The 25,297-nt window shown below is 39.4% G+C and overlaps 1 protein-coding gene across 1 annotated transcript in view; it reads right to left on the reverse strand.

The window, feature by feature from the left end:
* The window catches only part of LOC107555548 (plexin-A4), a 235,272-nt gene that overhangs the window by 79,758 nt on the left and 130,217 nt on the right, over window positions 1-25,297 (reverse strand). The window contains exons 4-5 of the mRNA XM_016238372.1: window positions 17,750-17,881; window positions 1,948-2,048 (exon numbers count right to left, since the gene is read on the reverse strand). Coding sequence (XP_016093858.1) covers window positions 1,948-2,048; window positions 17,750-17,881 — 233 coding nt within the window. The remainder of the gene's footprint in view (window positions 1-1,947; window positions 2,049-17,749; window positions 17,882-25,297) is intronic.

Consider the following 25,297-nt stretch of genomic DNA (forward strand, 5'->3'; position numbering starts at 1 on the left):
GAATCAATAGGTCAATCTGTGAAGTTTATATCCTCTATTGGTCTTACATCTTATGAATTCACAAGTCAAAGGTGTTTAAGACCGTTAATTTTTTTTATGTGATTTGTATTTAGTATTTAAATGTTAAAAACAATTGTGGGCCAATTAAAAAGTGAGTTAAAAAAAGTTTATTTAAATAAATTAAACCTAAGTGGCTACATGAATAAACAGCTAAATAAATATTTAAATGGATAATAAATAATACATCAATTATGTGACTTAAATATGATAAAAAAAATACTGCTAAATAAATCGCTAAAATTGGTAAAGAGCTAAATAAATTAAATCATTAATAAAAATACAAATTATGTGATACATTAAATATAATGGACAACATAAATTACTAAACTAAATAGCTAAAATTGCCAATTAGCTAAATAAATAGCTAAATGTCTAAAATGACTAAAAGGATAAATAAATGGTTAAAACGACTGAACGAATATTATATGATTCAAATATAATGATCAATGAAAAAAATGGCAAAATACTTAAAATTGCTAAATGGCTAAATAAAATAAAAATAAATAACAAGAGTATGCTAATGTTTATTACAAGAAGAATGAAGTGTCTCAATTCACCTGTACTTATCCTTTAAACATCAGGAAGTGCTCTAGAGCTGACGTTAAGCAACAAAGCTTAAGACCGAAACTATCAAACATCTCAGGAGGAAACGATACATGCACAGGACATTTGAGCACCTGTCTCACTGTCCAGCACTAATGCAGCTCTCGCTTTTACAAAAGCAAGAGAGAGCGAGAGAGAACGGGAGGGTGAGAGACAGATGAGTGTGAGATTTTAAGCATGCCTGACCTTGAGCAGACATGTGGCAAACGCCATGCCCATGGCCCCTGTCGCATCTAGAGCACTCAAAAGCCCTGAGAGAGACAGAGAGAGATAGGCCCTGAATCTCTACACATCTCTTTACTTTCCTCGCTCTCCCTCTCTTTCTCCTGCACTTAAGAGTGTAACGTTACTTTTGGTCAGAAATACTGCCAATGTCTGCTAGACCCTCTCTGGCCCTGTCGCTCCTTAGTGGCACAGGTGATGTGTGCATTACTTTCCTCACTCTCCCTCTCTTTCTCCTGCAGTTAAGCGTGTAACGTTGCTTTTGGTCAGAAATACTGCCAATGTCTGCTAGACCCTCTCTGGCCCTGTCGCTCCTTAGTGGCACAGGTGATGTGTGCATGTGTGTGTAAAGTGTTTTAAGACCTAGACGTCACTGAATATGGAGCTGCTAAGATGTGAGAAAGCTTGAGCTCACCATGCCGCACACACACACACACACACACACACACACACACACACTCCTCTGGGGTCCTCAAAAGAGGACAATAATCCAATTTTCAATTTACAGGGGAGTGGGAAATGTGGCCATCCCTTGAGGGCCTGAAGCATCCATCACCCTCGCTTTCTACACAGTGGGTGGAAAGGTGGCCGTGTACGAGTATTTGTGTTTACATGTTTCCATGTGTGTGCATGTGTCTGAGATCCATTAGTGGGTAAAATGTGAGGTAGTGAAGAGAGCTGTTCCTCAACTCTAAGGCCACACAGTTACTTAAATGTGACTTACTTGAATTATTCTAAATGAGAACATATTACCCCACATGCCTCTTAAATGGATAATCCACCCAAAAATGAAAATTGTGTCATTCCATATCTGTATAATATATATTTTGAAAGATGTTGGCTACCAGTTTTAGCCACCATTGACTTCCACTGTATAATGGAAGTCAATGGGAAGCAAAACTGTTTGAGTAAATAATGACAGAATTTTTTATCTTTTTTTGGGGGGGGGCTATCCCTTTAAACAATATCTAGTACACATACTGTACATCCTTTGTATGATCCTCAGGAGTTTGTCTACCTGTACATAGGTAGGACAGGACAGTGCAGGAGGGTTGTACTCACATGCTATGAAGCACACACCAGCCACAGTGAGGATCTCCAGATCCCAGACAATCTTTACAGGATAAGTACTGCTCGCAGGCCTCCACTGGGACATGGGTCAGCTGCAAACAGAGAAACAGAAAAGTTAGACTATGCGTGGAGTGAGACTTTGATTCTTTTATGTCTCTCTTAAGGTGTTTTCACACTGACTACAACATTGGAGCCAGACAAGATAAACTCATCTCAACTGTGTCTCATCGCAAAGGTTCATATCGTCAAATCTCATTGAAAATTAAAGCTGCAAGCAGCATTGAAAAGGCCCTTGCAGCCAGGCTCACCGCCACCAGGTGGCTTTAGGAAAACAGCGAATGGTCAGTATTATGCATTTCAAGTAATATTGGAGGAATGTTGGTGGCGCTATGACTATAACTGAATATTGGCATGTAGATGTCTTCAAGCCAGGACTTTAATCAAACATGAAGTTTGGTGCAGATTGAACATGGTATGTTTTGAGTTAGTGTAAAACATGACATATCCTGTTGCCAACAGGTGGTGCTTTGATTATAACTGTATATTGGTCTTTATATGTCTTCAGGCCAGGTCTCTTATCGAACATGTGAAGTTTGGGGCTGATCGGACATTGTATGGCTGAGTTACAACAACTTCCTTTTCCATGGTGAAACATCGAACTTTGTCAGGCCGCCAAGGACACACCCTTTAACAAAAACTCAAGATCTTTACAATTAAATATTGCAAAGGCCTTTAGAGTAGACTGACCAAATATAATGTTGACATCATTAAATCTCTAGGAGGAGTTCATTGGAGTGTAAAACATGACACTTCCTGTTGCCAGCAGGTGGCACTATGGCTATAACTGAATATGGGCATGAGCATGTGTTCAGGACAGAACTCTTATCAAACATGTGAAGTTTGGGACAGATCGGACATTGTATGCCTGAATTATAATAACCACTTCTGGTGTGTGTGCAAACTTTCATGAGTTTGAGCATGTTTAGGCCCTCAAAAATGTGATTCATTTTAGAGAAGAAACTGAACCATTCCAATAGGATCCTCACACCATCGGTGCTCGGGCCCTAATTAACACTTTCCAGGTGTTCAATGAAATGTGTGGATAGAATGGCATTCCTCATTGTTTTAATTCAATAATATAAAAAAATTATAATAATCTGCTGAGATTTAAAATTAAGATTTATTTTTCGCTCTCTAAAAACCATCATTAAACTGGTAATAGTTCGTATATTAACTCAAACAGAAAGCAAAGAGACTTGCAGAGAGGTTCACGAGAACACACAACACATCTGCTAAATGTGGCATTTCGTCACACACAGCGAGACAAAGATCTGCCGAGAGAGCTCATCCTGGAACGTCAACTCCAGCTAGCGCATCTTACCATTTACAGCCAATTAGCACTTGAGAGAATGAGAGGCGCTGTGGAGCTGATGGGAAACAAACCGAACAGAGCCGAACCTGAAGATTTAAGAGCTGGGAAGACGAGGACCCTCTGCCATTCCTGTCTCCATGGATACGGCCCGGAGCCCTCAGTTTATTTTTTGCTTTGATTGATGACTTGTCACTGGTGGATGACTACTGTCAATCACAGCTTAGATGACAGCCGATAGGTCCAGAGTGGTCAGGCAGGACGAATGACAGACGACGACATTACTGGCTTCACCACAGTGGCGTTTTAATTTTTTAAGAAAGAAATGGGCCTTTTTTTCCCATTTCAGTCAGGCTCGCGAGTGAGACGGTGTTTTAAGATTGAGAAGATTTGACTATAACATTTATATAAGAGCAGAGTGACCGGTCGCAGTGAATCACGGCTCATATTTAAGCACTTCGCTCTTGTACTGTTGTCAGCGCTCATCCATCAGCGTGTTTACTGCTTGCTGTGTTTTGAAGTTCTGTCAAACGCTTTCTCTTTCTGGAACATTCTTACAGATATCTCAGCGACATTTATGTGAAATAATTTGGACACATGACACAAACGATACAGAGTTCAAAACAATGCAGAAAAACTAAATGAAGAATGTCATGACGCCCATTCAGGTGGTAAACTTTTTGCGAGGGGATGCGAGGTCATTTCAGCATTCGTGGAGTTATTTTATTATCAGTATTTTCTCAAAATACCCAGGAGAAAATTCTAGACTGAATTATCTACTGCTTTTTTTTGCAGAGGCACCTGATATGATTAAATACTCCAACCCAAATTGACATATTAAAGTGTACAAGGAGAACAAATCATTCTGAAAATCTCTTTTGACCACTGCTAAATGCCTTAGGGCTACTATTGGCCACTAATGACAATTTAGGTATTAGGCACAATGGAAATTAATAACATAAATAAAATTACATGCCCGGCCCATCACAGAGACTGGGAGCTCGTAAGAAAATAGGGAGGAGAAAAAACGAAAACCCTACTGGGTTCATAGTCAAAACGCACAATTTTGGAACGGTCTCATATGACTGTGCAAGTACAGGGCAAACTTTTGGTATTAATGGGCAATAGAATTAACTAAAGGACAAATTTAAGTTGAATGTAAATGTTTACATTCAGAGAAACATTGACTTATGTTACAATAAGAGCTTGAACACATTAAGAGTTAAATTACTCATCATAGCTCTGCAAATAAAGTCTTGGCCTTTTGACACATTTTAGAAGACAAGATGAAAAATATCTTTCACTAGGCTCCGCTGTCTAAAAGCACATCCATTTAAACCGTATCTAATATCGGCCTCTGATTTCTCCATCCTAAGGCTCTTTCAGTAACATTTTGACTGGGATTTACAGAAAATATCTTAGACTTTTCTAAGAAAATGTGAGAAAGAAAGAAAAAAGCAGTCCTCTGAATGGATTTAAAGGGATAGCTACATTTACAGCTATTAGAGAAAGATAAAGATAAAGCAATAGGTGAAAAAGAGAGACCAGGAGGTTGCGACTGAAAGAGGGCATCCTTTGGAAGAGTGCTCCAGATGGCACGATCTCACCACCGTGTGCGAGTCTGAGGTTCTAAATCCAAGAGAAAAGTCATTTCTCTCTGGTCACGCACACATGATGCCTGTCAGCTGGTCTTGGTGCCGCCACAAAGCCCCCCGTTTCTCCCCGGCTGCACACCTGAATTCTCTTCCTCCATTTCACAGCTATGAAGAGGTAAATTATCAGGCATTGTGATAGAGCGCCTGCCTTAGCATAGGGGGACTGAGAGACTGCAGGTTAGGCCTTGGTGAGCAGAGAGGAAGATTGACTGTCATTACCTTTAGAAAATGATAAGGGTTTAGGAGCCGCCTGTGAAATTCTCCCCTCTGATACGATGGGTTTTCTTCCTATTTATGAAAGAGCTTGTTGCGCTTGTGGAAAGGTCTGTGTCTCGCTCTGTATGTGTGGGAAATCAGACTGTGAAGGTAAGAGCTTTCACAAAGCATCAGATCTGTATGCAACAGGCACACATGACTGATAAAAAAATATGAAATTAATAAGACCAACCGACAGATGAAATATATAATCTCATGCGCGAGTACGGGTGCGTGCGCGTGTTCATACTTCCTCCATTCAGCTAGGCATAAACCCTATCATCACATGATGTGAAAAGCAGCCTATTTTTAGGGCAAAAGCAGAGCCATCTGTCTGCACACCTCTCTTTTAATAATAATACTGATAATACGAGATTTTCACATTTTCTGAAGAATATGAAAGTTATGCTATAATGCTAACATGCTTGACGGGGTATTGCAATGCTAATGTGTTGCTAGGTTAGTCTGCATCGTTTTTGGCCCAATTCGAAAATCGACCCTCAAGTCAAAAATATTAACTTCTCTAGATTGTGCTCAAATCATTAACCTTAAAGGTCAGGTGTGTCATTTCTGTGCCAATAGGTTCACCAAACACAAAGGCAAAAATAATGACTGCATTCAAACAGGTTTTCCAAACACCCAACTTTGTGAAAGTATTTTAACAGACAAAATCTTTCATTAAGTTCTCACTGTACATTAAATATATTAGGAACAACAACAACTGATGATTATTGTTAATAATAACTTAAAATAAATGTCTAATAATAATAATAATAATAACAACAACAACTCAAAATAAATGTTTAATAATTATCATCATCTTAATGAAGTGTTATTTTTAGCAGAACCAGTGTTAACTGATTCACAATCAAATGATTCATTTAAACCAGTCCTTTTAATGAATCATTATAAAGTCACGCGTTAAACGGAAATTGAACAAGTTTGGGCCCTGTTGTTCACTTTTTAAAAATATATTTTTTGTAATGTTTTGTAAAAGTAGAAGGTTCTCTGTATAATTTATCAGCTGAGAGTATAACCAGAATAGACAATATAACTATTAAGAGATATATCCAAATGAATCAAATTGAATCAATTTAAAACTGAATCAAAAATCAAATCAGATCAGATCAAAAAAACTTCAGAATTAAATCAGGAATTGCATCATCCTAAATAGCATATATTCCACGCACTTCCTGTTATATGCAGCGAGCGAGTCTATGAATAGCGCACTCCGCTGGTGTAGAGAGGATGTGCGCTCACTGCCGTCGCTAACACATGACCGTGAATTCTGCACCGTGTCTCAGCGGCCCAGAACAGAGCGCGCTTTAACACACTCCCCATGGCAATAGAGAGAGACGGAGACAACAGGAGAAGGAAGAAGACAAATGTGTCCAGAAAGAGGACTTCCCGCTGCTCTCCCGAGCTGGAAAAGGAGCGGCGCCGACTCAGGAATCTCATTATGTCGTAAATCCGTTAGATTATTAATCATTTATCTGAGAGCTCTGTAAGAGGATTGAGACCAGCAGATAATGAGGCAAACTGACAAATGACACTGCCCAACAGATTAATGCAGCCGTTAACTCAGAGAGGGGCATCTCTCGTTCTCTATCAAAAAAACTAGCTGCCTACGAAGACCGTATTTTAAGGCATCATAGGCTCATTCTTGATGGTAGGAATGTTGGAACAGAGCACACGACTGTTTGAGTGTGCATGTTAATAAAACTATATAAGAGCTTCCATAATAATGGCTACAGGATGACACACTGCGTGTCAAATTAAAAGTGGGCTTCTCATCACCTGTTTTGTAATACCTGGTCATTAAAGTCAGCTTTAATCACCCTACTAACCTAATCAAACATAAAGTCCTTTTCCATTTCTCTCTCCTCATGAAATCCGTCAGTAAATCCCACAGACCTGACTGACTGGCAGAGTTTCTCAGTCGTCTCGGAGCTGAGCTGTGGTTTATTATGGAGTCTAATCCACTGGGCTCATCTGTAGCTCAACGCTCCTCTGCTGGAATTAACAAACTTCCTCTGACTCACTGAGAGCCATTTCTTGCAGCTCTTTTGTACATCTACGAAAGTTCAAGGCATACTGATGCTGAACTAGCATGAAAGGTGACAATACATGGCTGGGTTTTAAAACCTTGTAAGTTGCCTATCTGGACAGCATTTTTTTGGCACCCTGTATATGTTTATATAATCAAACCGAATGTTTGAACTCACCTGAGATGGCTAAGTTGGACACTCAGACTTGAGAAACCTATGTACAAGACTATGTGACTGGGTCAGTTTTTATTAATTAATGTATAAATGAAAAAAAATTCCTGAAAGGTTTCTGTAAATGTTAGGTTTATGGGTAGGGGATAAATATATATTATTATCTCAGTATAAAAACAATAGAAGTCTCCACCATGATTAAAAAATGTGTGCATGAGACAGCTGCCCTTATCAGAGGCATAAATGTAGTGTTTACAAGAAACAATGAGTCACAGAATCAACAGGCTTCAGGGAAGAAGCGACATTGTTGTCTTGTGACAGAACAATATCTGCCATACAACACACTAAGATCGACCTAGCCAATCATCTGCTAAACAAACATTAGCTGAGCTTCAGCCAATCACAGACAAGCTCTATTATCGCTAGGGATAAGACAGCACAATAAATTAATAAATAAATAAAAGTATAAATAGATTATTAAAAGTTTATAAAATAAAAGTTTAAATAAGCACAAAAACTATAGCTAACACCAACAAAAGCACACCCTAATATTTAAATGAAATCTTCCCTCGGACACACACACACACACACACACACACACACACACACGTATCCCTCCCTTTCTGTATTTCCCAATTTTGGATGTTAAACCACCAGTGAAGCAGAAGACAGATGACAACATCCCATCATAACTGATTTATAAAATGAATCCATCAATGTCCATCTTAAATGAATCTCACTGCTAACGCACACACACAGAGCCCGGCTGACGAGAAATATCGCTATCTTTTGGGTATCAGAGGGGGTCATGAAAAGTGCATTTATATGTGTATAGGGAGCATGTCAGTGGAAGATGAAAGCTGGTAATATGAGCTGTGATTTTCTTGTCTCTCATGGTAACAAACACAGCAGCACTGAGATGTTGTGACCTTAATCACAACGTCTCATTAACACACATAACATGCAATACATTTACACACAATTTTGAGATAAAAATACACCCCTCATTAAAGCATCTACAGTTTACACACATTTGCACTAACACATTTATATATATACCATTGTGGGAACCTCCTATCGACATCTATTGCTCAAAGCAATTCAGTTGATGTTGGGCCGTTTGTGTTTATACTTCAAATCAAGAATGGCTTACTTATAGTCATGACTTTATATAGAACTGAAATATGAAGTAAACTGGAAAGATTTTTTTAGATGGAGCTAGAATAACTGTATCCCTACAATATCAGGTGATTTCCCGCACAGCATCTTTCTGGAGACATTTGGTCAAAATCTGACACACATCTTTCCCTAAAACCGCAGCGGGTGCTCAGGTCTGGTAGCTGGTCATAGTCATGGTTAAACAGGCTGTGCCCTGCGAGGCCCTGGGGGCTTCACAGACGGAAAATACAATTACGTGTGCTGTGAAACCAGCCACTCTGTGTGCTAACTGGATTTACATTCAGGCCTTGATACTCCACTCCCGGTCGTCACAAACATATCAGAGCTGATTCTATCCAGATGACATCTTTAGGCCTTCAGGCACCAAACCCAGGAACCACATCACTAAACACACACTATAGAAAACAGATAGAAAACTGGGCAGCCACAAACACACACACACACACACACACACACACACACACACACAGAACTAACAACACTTTCCCTCTCACCTTTTATTGCTTTCCTCTAAACAGGTTTTTTAAAGGTAAAGCAAATGATTTTTGTGCTACTAGTGGGACAAATGGACTTTTAAAAAAAAAAAGTTTGCACTCCTTGTCTTCCATTGGTTGGTTAAACTCACACCATTGGTTGAGCCTATGTTGCTGTGTCAGGCCACTCAAACGAGTTATGAGAACAACACAGCTTTGTTTACATGCTTTGGGGAATCAACCAAGCAAAAGTCTTACTACTGCTGCGTGTGTCGGAATTACTGTAATTACGAGATTGTAACTTGGAGATTCTACTTGAAGCCGTTCAAGGCATCGGACTCCGAAGTGTTTAGTTTCTATGGTAACTCTAATAATGGGTCCACATGCAGCTTTGCTGATCATGACAGCAAAATACTTAAATTATTACATTAGTCCTCCTATATGCGCTCAAATTTTTTAATGAAAAAACACGACAGGTAGCATCATATATAGCAAAAAAGTTTTTACGTTCACGTGAGGGGGTTTTTCAGGCAATTCAAAAAAGGAATAGGCTATATCGCAAAACTGCATTTTTCCCCCCGCATTTACAGGTCACCTGGCTTACGTAAAAATCACATGATCATCCTTTAATCACTATAACCTCCAAGAAACACCTCATACATGGCTGCTCTCAAGTATAAGGGGTTTTCCTTGCCATTAATGCTTTGGATGGATAACCCCTTATTTACACTGCACACGTCTGCAGCGCATTACAGCTCCGACACGGCCATTCTAGTCAATGCTTGTGTTTATACCAGCTGCACCATGGCACGTAAGAATCCCAGAAGCAGCTTTCCGCACTGCTTTGCTAAAGATACACACATACATCTCCTTTGATTAAAGATAATGGCTAGGGCTGTGATATACGTAAACCTACCAAACATGCGCCACCATGCCTTATCGCAAGAGGAAAAACTTGCGTTTTAGTCACATAACATTGGTTAATGGAAACGCCGCCAATTCGCAATAGTTTTTTGTCGACATTTATAAAATATCGCAAAAGTTTAGTGCATATCTGTAATGGAAACGCACCTAGTGAAATTCACAGTCAGAGCTTTGATGAAGTTAGAAACTGAATTTTACGTCAAAGGGGGTAACTAGTTGAAAGCTCATTGCTATGATAATTGTAAATATATGGCAATTATAGTATGCTAATTACTATGGATATGATGCAAACGCAGCATTACATTTTTCTCTGCACATTAAGCTGACATAGGAGAACTTAAAATACTGTAAATATTTAATGTAAATACTTTATACACTTTACCTTAAAATAAAGCTATCTGCAATTGATACAGAGTAACCCTAGCCCTATTTCTGAAAAAAAAAATCTGGCCAAAAAAAAAAGGGTTAAAGTCCCCAAAAGTTCAATATAACCACACACACACTTGTTGCATGTGTTCTTCTACATGTGTGTTTGCAAACTGATATTTGTGTTCACTCTTTTAATCAAAAAAGAGTGAACTCTTTTAATCAAAATCAGCATTTCAGGTGAACTTCCTTTGCTCTCGTTGATTAAAATTCCCCCGAAAGTGTGCCAAACGCATCCAGAGGTCCTGAGTACTTCTATTCACTCAAACACAATGGGCTGCGGTCTAAGTAGGCCACTGCAATATCACAACGAAACGTTCTCAAGATCCCAATGTCACACTGGGTGATTGGTGGTGAATGCCGTATATGGGACTGCCGTTAAACGGCAGCTCGTAATTGAAATGAAATGTTGTCTTTATTAAACCTGTTCTGATGAGGTGGCAGATGCCTTATCCCACCTATGAATGCCCAGAGCTGATCTGCAACGAAAGAGTCTGACTTTGAGCTGTTTGGCTGGTGTGAGACCCGCTTTAAATTATTAACAGGTATACTACCTGCAGTTTCAACTTGCCCTACATGAATTATGAATATGCTGCAAGCATGAGAGTGTAGCGAAGCCACCGTCTTCAGCCTGCTTTGTGACATAGCTGTTATGAGAAACACAGACACAGAAAATCAATTTAATCTCCCTGAAAATAAGGAAAACTAGCATTGATTCCTTAGATTCAAATGAAGCCATTGAAGCAGCACTTGTCTTAAATTGCGGACAGAACGTTCTAGAGCAGGACAAAGTCCAGGCGCTCACCTCTGCGTGTTTCACACAAAAGACTGATCCGAAGATCCGCTGTAAAATGACAGTAAACTGTGGGAGAGAAGAACACAACTTCCATTTGGATGGTACTGACAGAACAAAAGGCTTTAATGTGCCAAGACCGCCAATTTGTGTAACTCCATTGAGCTCTGAACCTCCCTGTCATTTATTTAATGCAGGAGGAACTATAGGTGAGGCCTCTGTCATTAGCACTCCCAGCTGTCCCTCTGACCACACACACGCGCCTGATGCTGACATTGTCTAAAGTTACAATAAAAACACTTAGCCCTGGAAGAAAGGATGACAAACGTGGACAAAAAGCCAAGCGCAATAATTAGCTGCGAGTTCTGATAACTGTAATCTGCCTCACTCTCAACAGACAGTCTGGCCCCTTTCCTTAAAAAGACGCATTTATCTTGCCGTTTAAATGATACAGGAAAGTAGCCAGATTTAATTAGAGGGATAATCAGGGGATTAATTAGAAAGAGAGAGTAAGAGAGGGAGAGAGAAAGAAACAGAGAGACTTCAAAGAAAAAAGTTATCAGTAAAGGTAAAAGTGAAAAAAACGAATTAAGTCAATTAAGTCACCTTATAATTTATAATACAAAGTAAAAGAATATCCCCAACTATTCTAATTCATTAGAAATATTTAAATTATCAATATTATTATTATTATTATTAAAGATCTTATTCGTTATCCAAGTGTACAACCTTTATAATGCATGAATTATCTTATAAAAACAAACTAAAATGACTCTTTTTAGTTCAAAGCAAGAATAGAATTTCCAACTGTATTTCTTGATGTCAGTCACTTTGAATTTATGTAGGCAAAAGCCACAAAGTGCAACAGTGTCTGCCAACTTTTTCACCATTATGGATTTTTTCTTAGTTCAAGACTTATAAGCCATTAAACCAACCTAAAACCAACATAACCCAATATAAATCAAAACTATACTGTATACTATTGGTTTAAAGACGCTTATTGTGTATATAGATAATTTGCTTGTTTTGATTCTCTGATTTGGGCAGATTTTCTTTTGGAAAAATCAGAGGTATTTAAGTCTTTCACAAAGAATTCCACTGTTAAACAATTATTCGTTTTTTAATAATTATAATTATTGTACCATCATCCTTGTAGCTCACAGCACATCTTTATAGGTTTACAAATTATCTTTAAATATCAATTCCTCTATAGAGAAAATGAATGGGATTTTTACACTCCATCTGTTATGCAATATAAAGACGAAAGCCATAGGGAATTATGGTTGAAACTTGGTAATTAAAAATGACTTAAAGTAATGTAAGTCCACTGTAGTGGACATCAGGTGTCAGACGGCTCATGCAGTATAACCTGAATATCAACAGGCCTGGTTTCATGGGAAGCGTGATCAGTGCTGTACTTACAGCTGACCTCAGCAATGACTCAATGTGGGTGACTATGGGCTCTCGAACCCCAGCACAACCTGAGCTCTGTTCAACCAATCGGCCATAAATCACACACATAACCCAGACCTCCTCCGCTCCCAAACACTATCATTCCCTGCCTCCAAACCTCTCTCATTCCCTCCCTCCATCTCTTTCTCTCTCTGCTTTAAGGCTGGACCAGCAGGAGATTATCGACCTACTGCTCTTGTTTTTCTGCTGCTCTCTCCCGCAGGAAATTTGTATGACAGTGTGTGCTCATGATTGTTCTAGTATACACTAAACTTGGGATGTTGCAGGTTAATTCAAAAATGTTGCATGTTCCAGTTTACTAAACCTATAATTTTCCTTATGTGTACACTTAAGTCAGTCACAGGTGTATCATGTTGAATTTCCAAGCAGCCTCCAAGCTTTATCATAACAGAGACCACAGGAAGGTGACACAAACAAAAAAAGATAAGTGTGTGAGAGAGGGAATTTAAGGTACATGAAACAGGTTTTGTGTGTGTGCACGCAAGCATTGAGCAGATGCACCAGGCCCGACCGCAAAAACAGTCATGAGAATTTCTGAATTTTGTTATCAGTCATAAATATTAATGCAGACCAATCTCAACCACAGAACTAGAGACAAACTGTGACAATGGGAGAGACTGAGACTGAATGAAACAAGCCAAAAAATGGCATGTCTCTCTGTTATTCATAGCAAAACAAACAAAAGTGTGAACACAGAGATGAAAACCAAGTCTGTGTGAGATTCGCGCAAATATATTAAAACTATCAGATCATTAAAAGTTCACTGAGTTTATTCAAAGAAAGATATATCAGAATCATTCAACCTGTGAATCTGTATGTAAAACTGTATGTTTACATCCAGGCATGAGGACGACACAATCTATTACAAGTTATTTTACATCACATTAATTCAAGATTACAACTCAGGTAAAATATAATTTGGGTTGCTGAGGTTTGAGATTCGGCATCGGTGCTAGTGATGCAAGAAGCGCTGTGTTACATCACAGATCATTAAATTTTAAAGCAAACTGGAATAAATCTTTTAGAGTGCACGTGTGTGCTGTAGGGGGGGCAGAATTACAGGTGGGATGAGAGAATGCATGTTCACTAAATAGCTTCTAAATATATGCATGATTCCCCAGTAGATGTGATCCCCTGATGTTTGGGACTAAACAGAAACCAGGCGACTACTCTCTAACTGGGCTAATAGGCTAATTGCAACAGGGTGAGATTATTCATTGGCAAAGCACCACAGGTCCAGCTCTGGTATTTATTCACGTCAAAGAAAACATCTTTCCTTTCCCATAAGACTAGAGTCGATGATCATGGCCTAGTTTTAAACCACACTTTCAATTGGTCTTAAATTATGTTTACAGCATTTCTAAAGTTGGTGAGAGTGACCTAAAGAACCTAGATTCTAGTTTAACATCTTTGTTGATGACAACACAGTGAATTCGAATCCACTGTGAAATCTGCGTGGGCAAATCTTATGCCCTCACGTGAAATTTCTAGATTTTGCCTGCGAAAATACACCTGACTGTAAAGGTGAACCTACCTTTATCTGAGTTATTAACAGACAGTGTGTCCAAACACAACTAACTTTTGCAGACTAGGCAATTCATAAGCTGTGTCCAGCCAATGTGATTGTCTAGCGCCACCTTAGCTCTGCCTTCAATCCCAGGATACCATCCACTGACTAGTGAACTGAATTTTACTGAATGAGATTTCAGATTTATAGCCATTGCTATAAATCTTGACATTGGCTGTGTCTGCTTTCAGGTCTGAGTGTGGCATTACAGCAGCTTTGTACTGAAGTAAAAGGATTTGTGGGTAAAAATGTAATCTTGAATTTGCCACAATATTCAAACAAAGTATTGGGAGCTGGGAGCCTTAAATCCTGCTAAGTGCAGTCAGGAGTGTTCAAGGTGGAGAGTGAAGTGGAGAACCTCATCTTGGGGTCAGAGGTCAAAGGTTAAAACACCTAATAGTCACATAAACAACCTTTTAAGAAGAGATGCACCGATTGCACCGATTGACCAGCCAGTGATCGGAATCGGCCGATTTTTCGCATGACCAGATCTGTGACCGGCTGGTCAGTTTCACGTCTTGCTGATTCCGAGCCTATCCTTTTATTGCCAGTGGCGCCGGCAATGATGTCACAGCCACACGCACACTCGCGTGTAAACATGTCGTTTCGCGTGAGAATGATTCTAATTTCAATTGCATTCAGTGTAAACGGCAACTGATAATGTATTTATGTCGTGCCAGATGAGGCTTGCACAGCCTGAGTGAGTGTGTGAGAGAGAAAGCACACAAAGTAACTCACAGAAATGTATAGATGCATATTGCGACAGAAAAAAAAAAAAAGATATTTACAAAATATGATTTAGGTAAGCAACATTATACGGCCATGATGTTTCCCTGAATATCAATATCAACATGATTGCAATGTGACACTAATTTTATACAATAGTATTTCAATAAATAAGAAGTTAAAATGAAGTGACTTAGATTTTAGACAAAATATTGACTGTTTTTGCTCAATTTCGCTGACGAAAATAGTTCTGATCAAAGCCACAGCAGTACTGTTGTGTGTCTCCGAGCAACACACAACGTGTTTTGTTACTGAATGAATCCACTTATTGAACGAATGAGTGAGTCAATGATTCAGTGGCCCATTCATAAGGACAGTCACGTGCCTCATTTCTGAATGAATCAGCTGTTTGAATGAACCGGTTGAAGGAATGAATAAACGACTCACTCATTAAAACAGACATTTGCCGCCACCTACTGGTGGTTTAGTCATATTTAAAAGTATCATTGCATTTTTTCAACATTTATTTGTGTTTAAAAAAAATATGTAAAACAATAATCTTATAAAATTAGTTATGCATTTGAAATTTTGCAGTGTAAATGTATTTATGGCACCTCAGTTTCATCAAACTGTCTGTATAAATGCATCTAATGCTACTTCAGATGCAGCTTCTGTTTCCTCAGCAGTGGTAAGATAGAGTTTGTTAATACTAATTTCATTTGAATGGTAACAACTCTACAGTTTCTTATTATTCTAACTGAATTAACTGAAACAAAGTAAGAATTTGATGTGAAAGATGACACATTTAATAAGGTAAGGGGGAAAAAATGACCATTTATAAACAGTGGGAAATTACATCTGTTTTGCTACATACAGCAACTCATTTTAAGTTAACAATTTCTTCCTCTTTCCAGTCACAGAGCACTTTATTTTGAGAGTTGTTTAAGTGAGAGAAAATATGTAACTTAGGCCCAATACCAATTCTATTTTATACCCCTTCCCCTTGTCCCTTGAAACAGTGTCAAGGGGTAGGGGTGAAAATATTCCCCTAAGAATTGGGACACCACTACTATGCCGTCACACATCATCATACGTCGTCTAGCTCCTACAATACACACACCTATACTGGTGTGCTGCTGTGCATTAGAGCCTTTAATTACCGTTCTATATTAATACGCTGCCTACTGACACACACACACACACACACATATATATATCGGAGATCACGCAGCTCACACATCCAGGAGAAAAGAAACTTGTCAACGCTGCCCCACGACTTTTATTAATAACAGTTTAAATACTGAATCGCTACATTATATTTTCCAGCAACACGAGGATAAAATCGCTGTTTTTTTAAGTAAACTCACTCTAAAAAGAGAAACGCACAGACGCGCAACTTTCATTTCTCTCTCTCTCTCTCTCTCGAATTGGCAATATTCGAGAAAAGGGTTTAGTGATTTCTAATTATTGGGGGGACTAGCCCCCCTCAATGTCTATGGTGGTTCGCCCTGATCAGACATGAATATATGTTGTGGCACTATCGTGCAGTCTATAATGATATGACGTTAGTTAGCAAATATTAGCGATTTTTTTGCAAACATTTCTTTGAGTAACATTACCGTAAATATGAACTCGATGTAACATAAAACAAATGACTACTTTTCATTAAAATCTTTATTAATGCCAAAAATGCTTACATTTATGTGTCTTTTTGTTCGCTCGGGCAGCCATGTTGCCCCTGAAGCCGGTTTACGCTGAGATAATTCATACCCCTTCGTTTGAAGTGTGGTCCCGAAAAATCTTAGTTTGAAGGGCTGTCTGGCCCTTCCCCTACCCCTAACCCTCCAACCAAAAGAGAATCGAGACACCCCTACCCCTTCACGTGAATGCGCGAAACGGAGGGGTAGGGGAAAGGGGAAGGGCTAAGGGGTAGAATTGGGATTGGGCCTTAGTCCAGATTGGGGGAATTGTAATGTATAATAATTTATTTTATTATGTAAAAAATTTTTTAATTGAAATTTGCATAGATTTTTGTTTGTATATGCTGTCAATTATAGTTCTTAGAAAGAAAACCGGAATCTGCAAAAATCGGCATCAGCAGATCACACGTCCTAAAAAATGTGATCTCCTAGGAAATCGGAATCGGCCAAGAAAATTGCAATCGGTGAATCTCTACTTTTAATTTCTATTTTGATTTATGCAGCAGACTTGATACTTTTCACCGAATGATAAACAGTGTATACCACAACAGGCGGCATAAAACACTGTGTTGAATAATATGAAAAGCATTATTTATGTCACAAGAAAGTGACTGAGCTGCAAACCTGATGACAGGTTATCTGAGTAAGGGTGTTTTTACAGCACTAAGTGCATGCAGTGTTTTTCTGATTTTGAGATTTACAAGCTTCAGCAGTGCTAAAGATATCCGGGACGGAGCCAAATCTACTCCATTAAACCAATTGGACCATTTTGAGCCAGCATATCCTGATGTGTAAATTGTGTGTGTATTTTGGACACACACAGTGTGTAAAAGTCCAATCCACCAATCCATCACATGTCACTTTTTATAATGTAAAATGTCCCTCTCTTTGGGTGTCCAAGCACACCTCTCAGGCTATAATTACAGTAAGTGAAACCCCTAAATTCTGGTATAATTTTATCTCTCCTTCTTTCCCGGCTTCTGCGTGCTGTATAAATCGTGATGCATTCCGGGGAAATGGTAGCAGTGACTCACCTGGGACTCTGACATCACATACAAGAAGTGCTGATCAGAAGAAAAGGCCATGTCTCGTAGGATCGCCCCGTTGTCGACCACCTGGATGGTTTCGTATTGTAGAGCACCATAGGTGGGACCATCCACTCGAATCTGAAAGGAGAGAATAAATTGTGTTACTCGACCATTAATAAGCTACTAAAGCGTGAAAGAGACAGAGTAAAGCAGAGGGGAAGGGGAAAGAGTTGTTAAGTTGTTAGACAGCTGTAGGGGACGTTACGTGCCATAAATTGCAGGTTCAGCAGAGAGCTGTAACATCCTCACACAGTTGGGCCGCAGTGATGGAGGTCTCATGACTATACTTGAACATCTGTTGTTGCTGACGCAAAAGTGCACACTCACACTCTGTTCCAGTCTTGATATAACCCTAACCTCCCTCCAGACTACATCTTCCAACCAAACACTCACTAAAGGGCCCTGTGAGAACTTAAGTCTTTATACCTGCCATTAAACATTACAATGCACCTGATAACCCATTACGACAGAATGAATCAGCAATTTCCTTTCCCTTTTTGACACTAAACAGTTTAGGAGGTATCAAGTCCATTCCCATCGGAATCAACCACTTTATCTTTGCGTTTATGGCCTGGAGTCCCATCAGACTGCAAGTCCTGTCAACCTAAGATCATCTTACCACAAGAGATGTCTAAAATAATTTTGTGCCACCACTTCAAAAAGTCCCAGCCTGAGTCTCGGTGATGTTTCAAGTGTTCCCTTTGGCTTTGCGTTCTCACTTTCTCTGGGGCTTTTTGCTTTGTATGCTGAGGGTCACAAACAAAAACCAAAAAAGAGGTCCAACAATAGAAGAGAACAGAAGGAAAGGGGCGGAAGAAAGCAAAAACCCTTCACACGAGCCAAAGGCTTATTCAGCAAGAGGGTTATCTAATCTCCCTGATCGAGGACTGGTTAATTTGGTTGGGATTGGGTTTCGGCCAGGAAGAGCTACAGTGTTTGGGATGGCAGCGTGTGGACAGTGGAAGAATGAACTGCAGGAGGTTTTGCGAAGCCCCGGTCGAGCCCCAAGAGAGATACACGGAGTGGTCCAACAGATCACTGGATGGACGGGGTGAAGCGGATGGGCAAATTATCCACAGGGGATGACTATCAGCATTAGCATGGTCATGCTATATAGGGCTAAGGGAGAAAAAAAAGAGAGTATCTGATCACAGATAGAGGAGGAAAATAACAACATGTCTAAATCAACATGCTAATATATATGACAAAATACATAGTGACATAGAACTGTTAAAAGTCCCACTTTAAACTCAAGCAGTAAGTAAATCAGGTTTATTAATGGTTGAACAATACTGGTTTTATAAAAGTTTTTTTCTTTCTCAGATTATAAACTGGTGAATTCCAGTTGAACAAATTTAATTGAAGCCTTGAACAAAATATAACTAATATCTCCCTTTCATTTCAGTATCAATAAAGTGGATTATATTCTTTAAAACCTGATTGGATTACACTGCTAATCTGTGTATCATACAATCATTTGGATTTAATTTAATTTCAAACCCACAACTGACATTACTTCAACAGTTATCTCATATTCAATGTCACACTTTCTCTGTGTTTGAAATGCCTCTGATTTTGAAATAAAATAAAATCGTTTGAAAGAAAATTCTGTCGCATTACAATAACAATTGGTTGCAGACTGTGTATTCTTGGAATAGATGAGCTTTAATTTTGGAGTAGAATAAGCCTGCACATTTCTGCTCTGTGTATCGTGTGCTGTGGGACCTCAGGTGTGCAGCCAATGCACAGTCTCAAAACATCCCCCTAGTGGTCATGGACTGTAACAACAGTGACCAGCCATGTGAGACACACTACAGTATGTGAGGTTACACAATAAATGAGTTGATTAAATGTTGTCAAGAGTAAATTACAAACAACATTGATGTTTAACAGCACTTTTTCATCATTTACACCAAAGTCAGTGTATTATGCATAATAAAAGTGCTTTTAGCTTTATTGTATTTTTTAAAATCAGTTTAAAAATGAAAAGAATTATTAAGTTACTGTCACAGTATTGCTCATTTGTGATATCGAGCACAGGTTAAAGCATCACACTGTCAAAGGGCAGCATAGTAGAGAACAGCAGGCTAAATCTAGTTAAGATCAGATAAGCGAAGAGCAAACAGAAGGAGAGGTGATGAGAGCAGCCGTAACCATAGGAGCTCTGCAGCTTCATAATGTGGGCAGGACTCAACCCAGGATCCATGGAAACTGCAATTTCCTCTGGCTCAAAACAACTTGATCTTAAGCCCTGCTATCAGGCCAGTGGTATGACAATAGATTAAAAGTGATGCTATAGAGAAGTTAGAAACAGTTGGAAACCTGTATCTTATTCTCTAACCACCTGCAGTTCAGTTTAACCAGGCACTGAAGAGCCAATTTAGGTGCTAGATTCAAAGTCAAAACAAAACATTTACCCTTTTGCCCTCAAGTGACTGATGAATACAGAACTTTACCACATTGCCACTCACAATTTTACCAATTTATTTTTTCCAGCTCAAGTCATTGTGTATGTGAAATTGAAATCTGGTTAGCATTAAATACTGTTAATCGTGTTTTTTTCTTTTAGTTCACTTAAAAAGTTCTTGTTGAATTAAAATAGAACATGCAACATCAATGCAATGTTCTCAAATGAATGCATATTTATTTTATTTATTCTATTCAAATCTAACTGGATTCCTACAAACATTCAGGAGCATTTATTTATTGATTTTAACACATCAGCCGTCTTGTAATCCCCACTCAATAAAACCCGCCAATCCAGTTGTATTCAACTAGTGATAGCTGCCCTTTCAAACTCAGTTTTTTTATGCTCTATCTAGCTATTGCCACTGACTTCAAACAACCTGCATAAGCAGGTAAGCAATCGTCTCATGAGAACGCTTTACTTTTGGCACAAGGCAGCCCTTGCTAAAGCCTGCTGTTAACTAAAGCATTTCGCAAAGGAAAGAGTGTGACAGAACTTTCTACCAACCCTAAATTTAACCTTGGCAAAAAGCCGTCTTGTGATCTTTCAGTGAGCTTTTCTTCCACAAACTGCAGTCACTTGGGAGGTGTTCCTTCTGTTACCTTCAAAATGAGCGAGAGATAGCCCACACTCTCCATTTGTGAGGGCAACAGCGGTGCCACGAATACACCGTTCACACAGAGCAGAAGTCTGGTCGCCCCAGCACACAGGATGCTTCTGGTTGCCCATTACATTACGGCTGAGAACGAGCTGAGTTGACACTGATATAGAACAAAGCTGAGAAGAGGCACTGAGTTACTGAAGAGCTGTGACAAAGGAAAACTACAAATAACTTCAACAGAGCCACTCTTGAAGCAGTATTGGCTGCAGGTGTGCACATCTGACAGTACAAACACTTCCCGTTTCAAAGCTCGTGGGACACCAAGCACTAGGCAGTGTTTGGGTGAAGGCCACTACGAATAAGGCAGTGTGCTGACGCTCCCTCAAGAGTTCCTTTAGAAGCAAGAGCTACTCTGATGCACAGATATTGATCTGACATTTAAACCATGACTATAACAAAAATAGAGCCGCACATGTCAACAACTGTAAGCAGATCGGCCTCGCTACCGTGAGTGACTCTGTGTCAAGGCATTGAGCGATTGTTTTCTGTTTTTTTGAGCCAAATCCCCTGGGAGAGTTTGAGATAGAACCTGCGCATCAGCACTCTTAATGCACCAGGAGATCTTGACGTGTTCCAGCCTGCTATAGTCAAGGAAAGTGGAACGAAAGGTTTGCTTTGTTTTCGACGCCTCCATTGGCTAAGCCGGAGTGTGCTGTAGTAAACAGCCAGAGTGGGTGGACTGGGGAGTCTCTTAATGTCAATCAATGCTGAAAGAAAACTGCAAATTCCCATTTTACAACATCGATACTTAGCTTAAGGCGACTGGTTTTGCACAGGAACTTGAATGAGCTGACACTAAGCTGGGGAATTAAAGATGATCATGTCCTGAAAGCCATTGTCTGCCGTCACAGTGAGCACTAAGTATTAGGCAATAAAAAAAAAGATGATTTCAGTGGGGAAAAAAGACTATGGTGGTCAGTGTTTCTAGACTGTAGATAACAAATTCATGGCCGAATTCACTGAACATCTGAAAAGCTTCAGGGTGTAGGGCAACATTTAAATCAACATTTCTTACATTTACATTTATTCATTTAAATAATTTAAAATATATTATATATACATATTAAAAGAGAAGTTTAAGAAAATGAAAAATCACACAATTACATTTTTTATATATACACATTCTTAAATAAAAACCTTCATATTTTTATTTTGTTTGCAAGTGTGGTTCTTAATTTGTTCTATAGCTTTTATACAATTTAATATCCAATGTATTTTATAGTAACCTTGGTTTAGCTGCTTCTAAAGAGCATAAAATTTTACTTTTTAAACGTAAATTTTTTCTGAAATTTTCCTTGCGTGACAGTATGTTAATTCACATTTATTACCACGTGTCACCAGATTTTTACAATCTCATATATAAAAATACAAAATGTCATGATAAACACTTCAGGAGGGAAAAAAGATTCCTGTTAGTGGAGATTTTTCATAGGCCTTATTCAATTCTAGGACAGCTTGATGCACAAAAGAATGTTTTAATCTCAATATTATCAAATTTCTTTCTATAGTTGCGCAAAAGCTTACTAAAAAGTTTATGGTCAGTGTTTTGCATTTCAGTGCCACCTGATAATTTGCATCATTACCTAATTTGCATAATTCCATCAGTGCAGCGGTTCTTAATCCTTGTCCTCGTGACCCCCCCGCTCTGCATATTTTGCATGTCTCTCGTTTAACACACCTGATTCAAATTACCAGCTCGTTAGCTCCATGAATGAACGGTGTTCCAATTGACGTGGTCCCTACACAGTGTTCACTGCTCTCTACTCCCTGCACATGGGAAATCGGCTGAAGTTTACTTCACTTAAGAACACAGATTTGCACTACAGCACTGGCTGCAGCGCATTCACACACAGACAAAACTTACTACAGAAGTTATTACAGAGGTTATTTAACCGTCACGTCTTGCGCACTTATGGTCGAATGGAACAAACCTCTGAAGCGATAAGAGAAACATACAAAATTTGCAGAACGGTGGGGTTGTGAGGACCAGGATCAAGAACCGCTGCTTTAGTGCATCAGGTCCTAAAATGGCATAGATTGAGAGTACAAATAATACCAGAAGTGCCCCTTTTAAAGCAAGCATGAATGCCAAGACAAGCACACCAAACCATCAGACGGCTTCATAATCAGGCAGCGCTGCAGCCAGGCAACTGGCCCCTCTAATATGGCATTTCCATCACTAATGAGTGAACGAGACATGGACCTGTTCTGCTCTAAACACGTCGCGCCCAGCAAGCCGCCATGTTCACAAGAGAGAAAGGCTTTGTTTTGGTTGCCGGGTTATGAGATTGAGGTTGTTGAAAAGCTCTGATCCGCAAAAAACGTGTGCGTGCATCCGTGTACAAAGCCAGGCCCCGGTGTCTCAGGGAGCTCACAGGCAGAACCCTGCGGAGGAGGGACCTAATCAGATTTCCTGATCCGTTCGTCCCTCCGGTTTCTTCTTCGCAATCAGCGGATTGGTGCCGCGGCAGGATTTTAATTACCAGGGCTCTAACAGCGCGGCACAAACCTGCTCTGACACACTGATTGAGGCAATGTCATCGCCAAATTTAAACCAAATTAACTTTACTCTTCAACAACAGGCCTCCAAATAAGCTTAAAGCTTTTAAATACACCAGCTCAAGACCAACATAGTCTGAACTTAAATGGCTTAAAAACTTTTACATTCATTTTCTCATTTAACGCTCCGTAACACACTGTAGGACATGAATACGCAATTTAGGGACACAATTTAAGCCATTGTTTCCCTGCTCGTAATGTAGTTAACCTTTATGTAATTGCGTTGAACTCTTAGTCGGTCTGCTTGAACTTCAAAATCTTGGCATATTTTGTACTCCTTTAGCGAAGTAGAAAATGTAAAAATGTCCTCGTTCTGCTTGAAGAAGGTGTGTTTTATATGCAGGGCTTGCACTGGCTGCAGGGAGGATGGAAGCGATATTATCAGGCCGAAAGTTTCTGTTACCTCTCTTACCCTGCAGTCCCGCAGAGAGGAGAGCTGGGATCACACTGCTCTAACTGTTAAAAAAAACCTCACCGAGGGAAAGAAAGAGAGGGAAAGAGGGAGATATTACCCACGAGAGTCTGTTTGAGGAATGTTGTGAGCATGTCCATCAAATTTCTCCTCTCTGCAGTCTTTCTAAAAGTGCTACTAGAGGAGATATTGCCATGAATACCCAAGTGAGAGATAATATCTTTGATGTTGCATGTATACACCACCGGTCAAAAGTTTTAAAACTTGACAAAATTGGTGTTTTATTTTTTTACTTTATCGTGTTTACAAAGTTTTTGATCTACTGGGTCAATGATTTGATGCCCATTTCTCATTTTATACTACAACATATACAGTATCACTCTGAAAAAAAATCTTTTAAATTATTAAAAATTATTATATAAACTTATGAACTCAATGTAAATTAATGTTTACTACTTTGGGTTTTTAAACTTGAGTATGTCACATGAAATGGCCCATGTGTTTTAAAGTATATTTTGACAAGATTTTTCCTTTTCTATATTATGAACTCTTTTGTATATTATTGAATCAAATTGTGTAAAACACATACTCTATGGAACTGAAATTTCATAGTTATTTTTGGAGAAAAAGTATTTTAATCTCCCAAATACTTCCCTGCAGATCGAAGGTTATTTTGGCTGTGTGTTTGTAGAGGCAAGTGAAGGGGACGTGTGTCCGCAGGGCGGCCCGTCTCTCCTCCTGTGTGACAGACAGGACACCCCACTCACTCTCTCTCCAGGGTGTCTGTGAGTCTGACCTTTCACCAGTCTATTTCTCCTCTTCCTCTCTACTTTTATCATCCATGCTTCCTCCTCTCATGTGCTCTTCTTCAGCTCTCTCCATTCCATTTCCATCTCTCGCTAGGTCCATGTCACTCATGATTTCGCCATCTCTTTGCTCATTCCCATCAACCCCTTAAAACCTGCCTTGTGCACCAATTTCCACTGTATTACTCTGTCTGTCTCTCCATACTCATCTCTCTCATCCTCTCCCACTGGGTGTTCCTGGTTTAATCTGAGGTTAGATGTGACCTCTGGGCCACATGCTGTTTCTTCTCCATTTTCTACTTTATCCCTCTTTCGGTCTCTCTCTCTCTCTTTTCAGAGAGGCTTCATTCTCTGTGTATTCAGTCTGAGAGGTGGCCTCATGGCCTGTAGCTGCTCTGAGTAGCACTAAATCTTTTTTTCTCTTCACCCTTATTTTGAGAGGCAGGCGTCTCACTGTGGTTCTTCAGTCATGAGCGGTGAGGGCTCAGAGCTGATGCTTGACCAACACATGCTCTCAGACTCCTCCACATCCATCAGAGAGAAAAACACAGCACACAAGTTGTTTCTTCAGTAATGCTTTGTTTATGTT

This window comes from Sinocyclocheilus grahami, unplaced genomic scaffold (genome assembly GCF_001515645.1).
Source record: "Sinocyclocheilus grahami isolate Dianchi unplaced genomic scaffold, SAMN03320097.WGS_v1.1 scaffold537.1, whole genome shotgun sequence".
Lineage (NCBI taxonomy): Eukaryota > Metazoa > Chordata > Actinopteri > Cypriniformes > Cyprinidae > Sinocyclocheilus > Sinocyclocheilus grahami.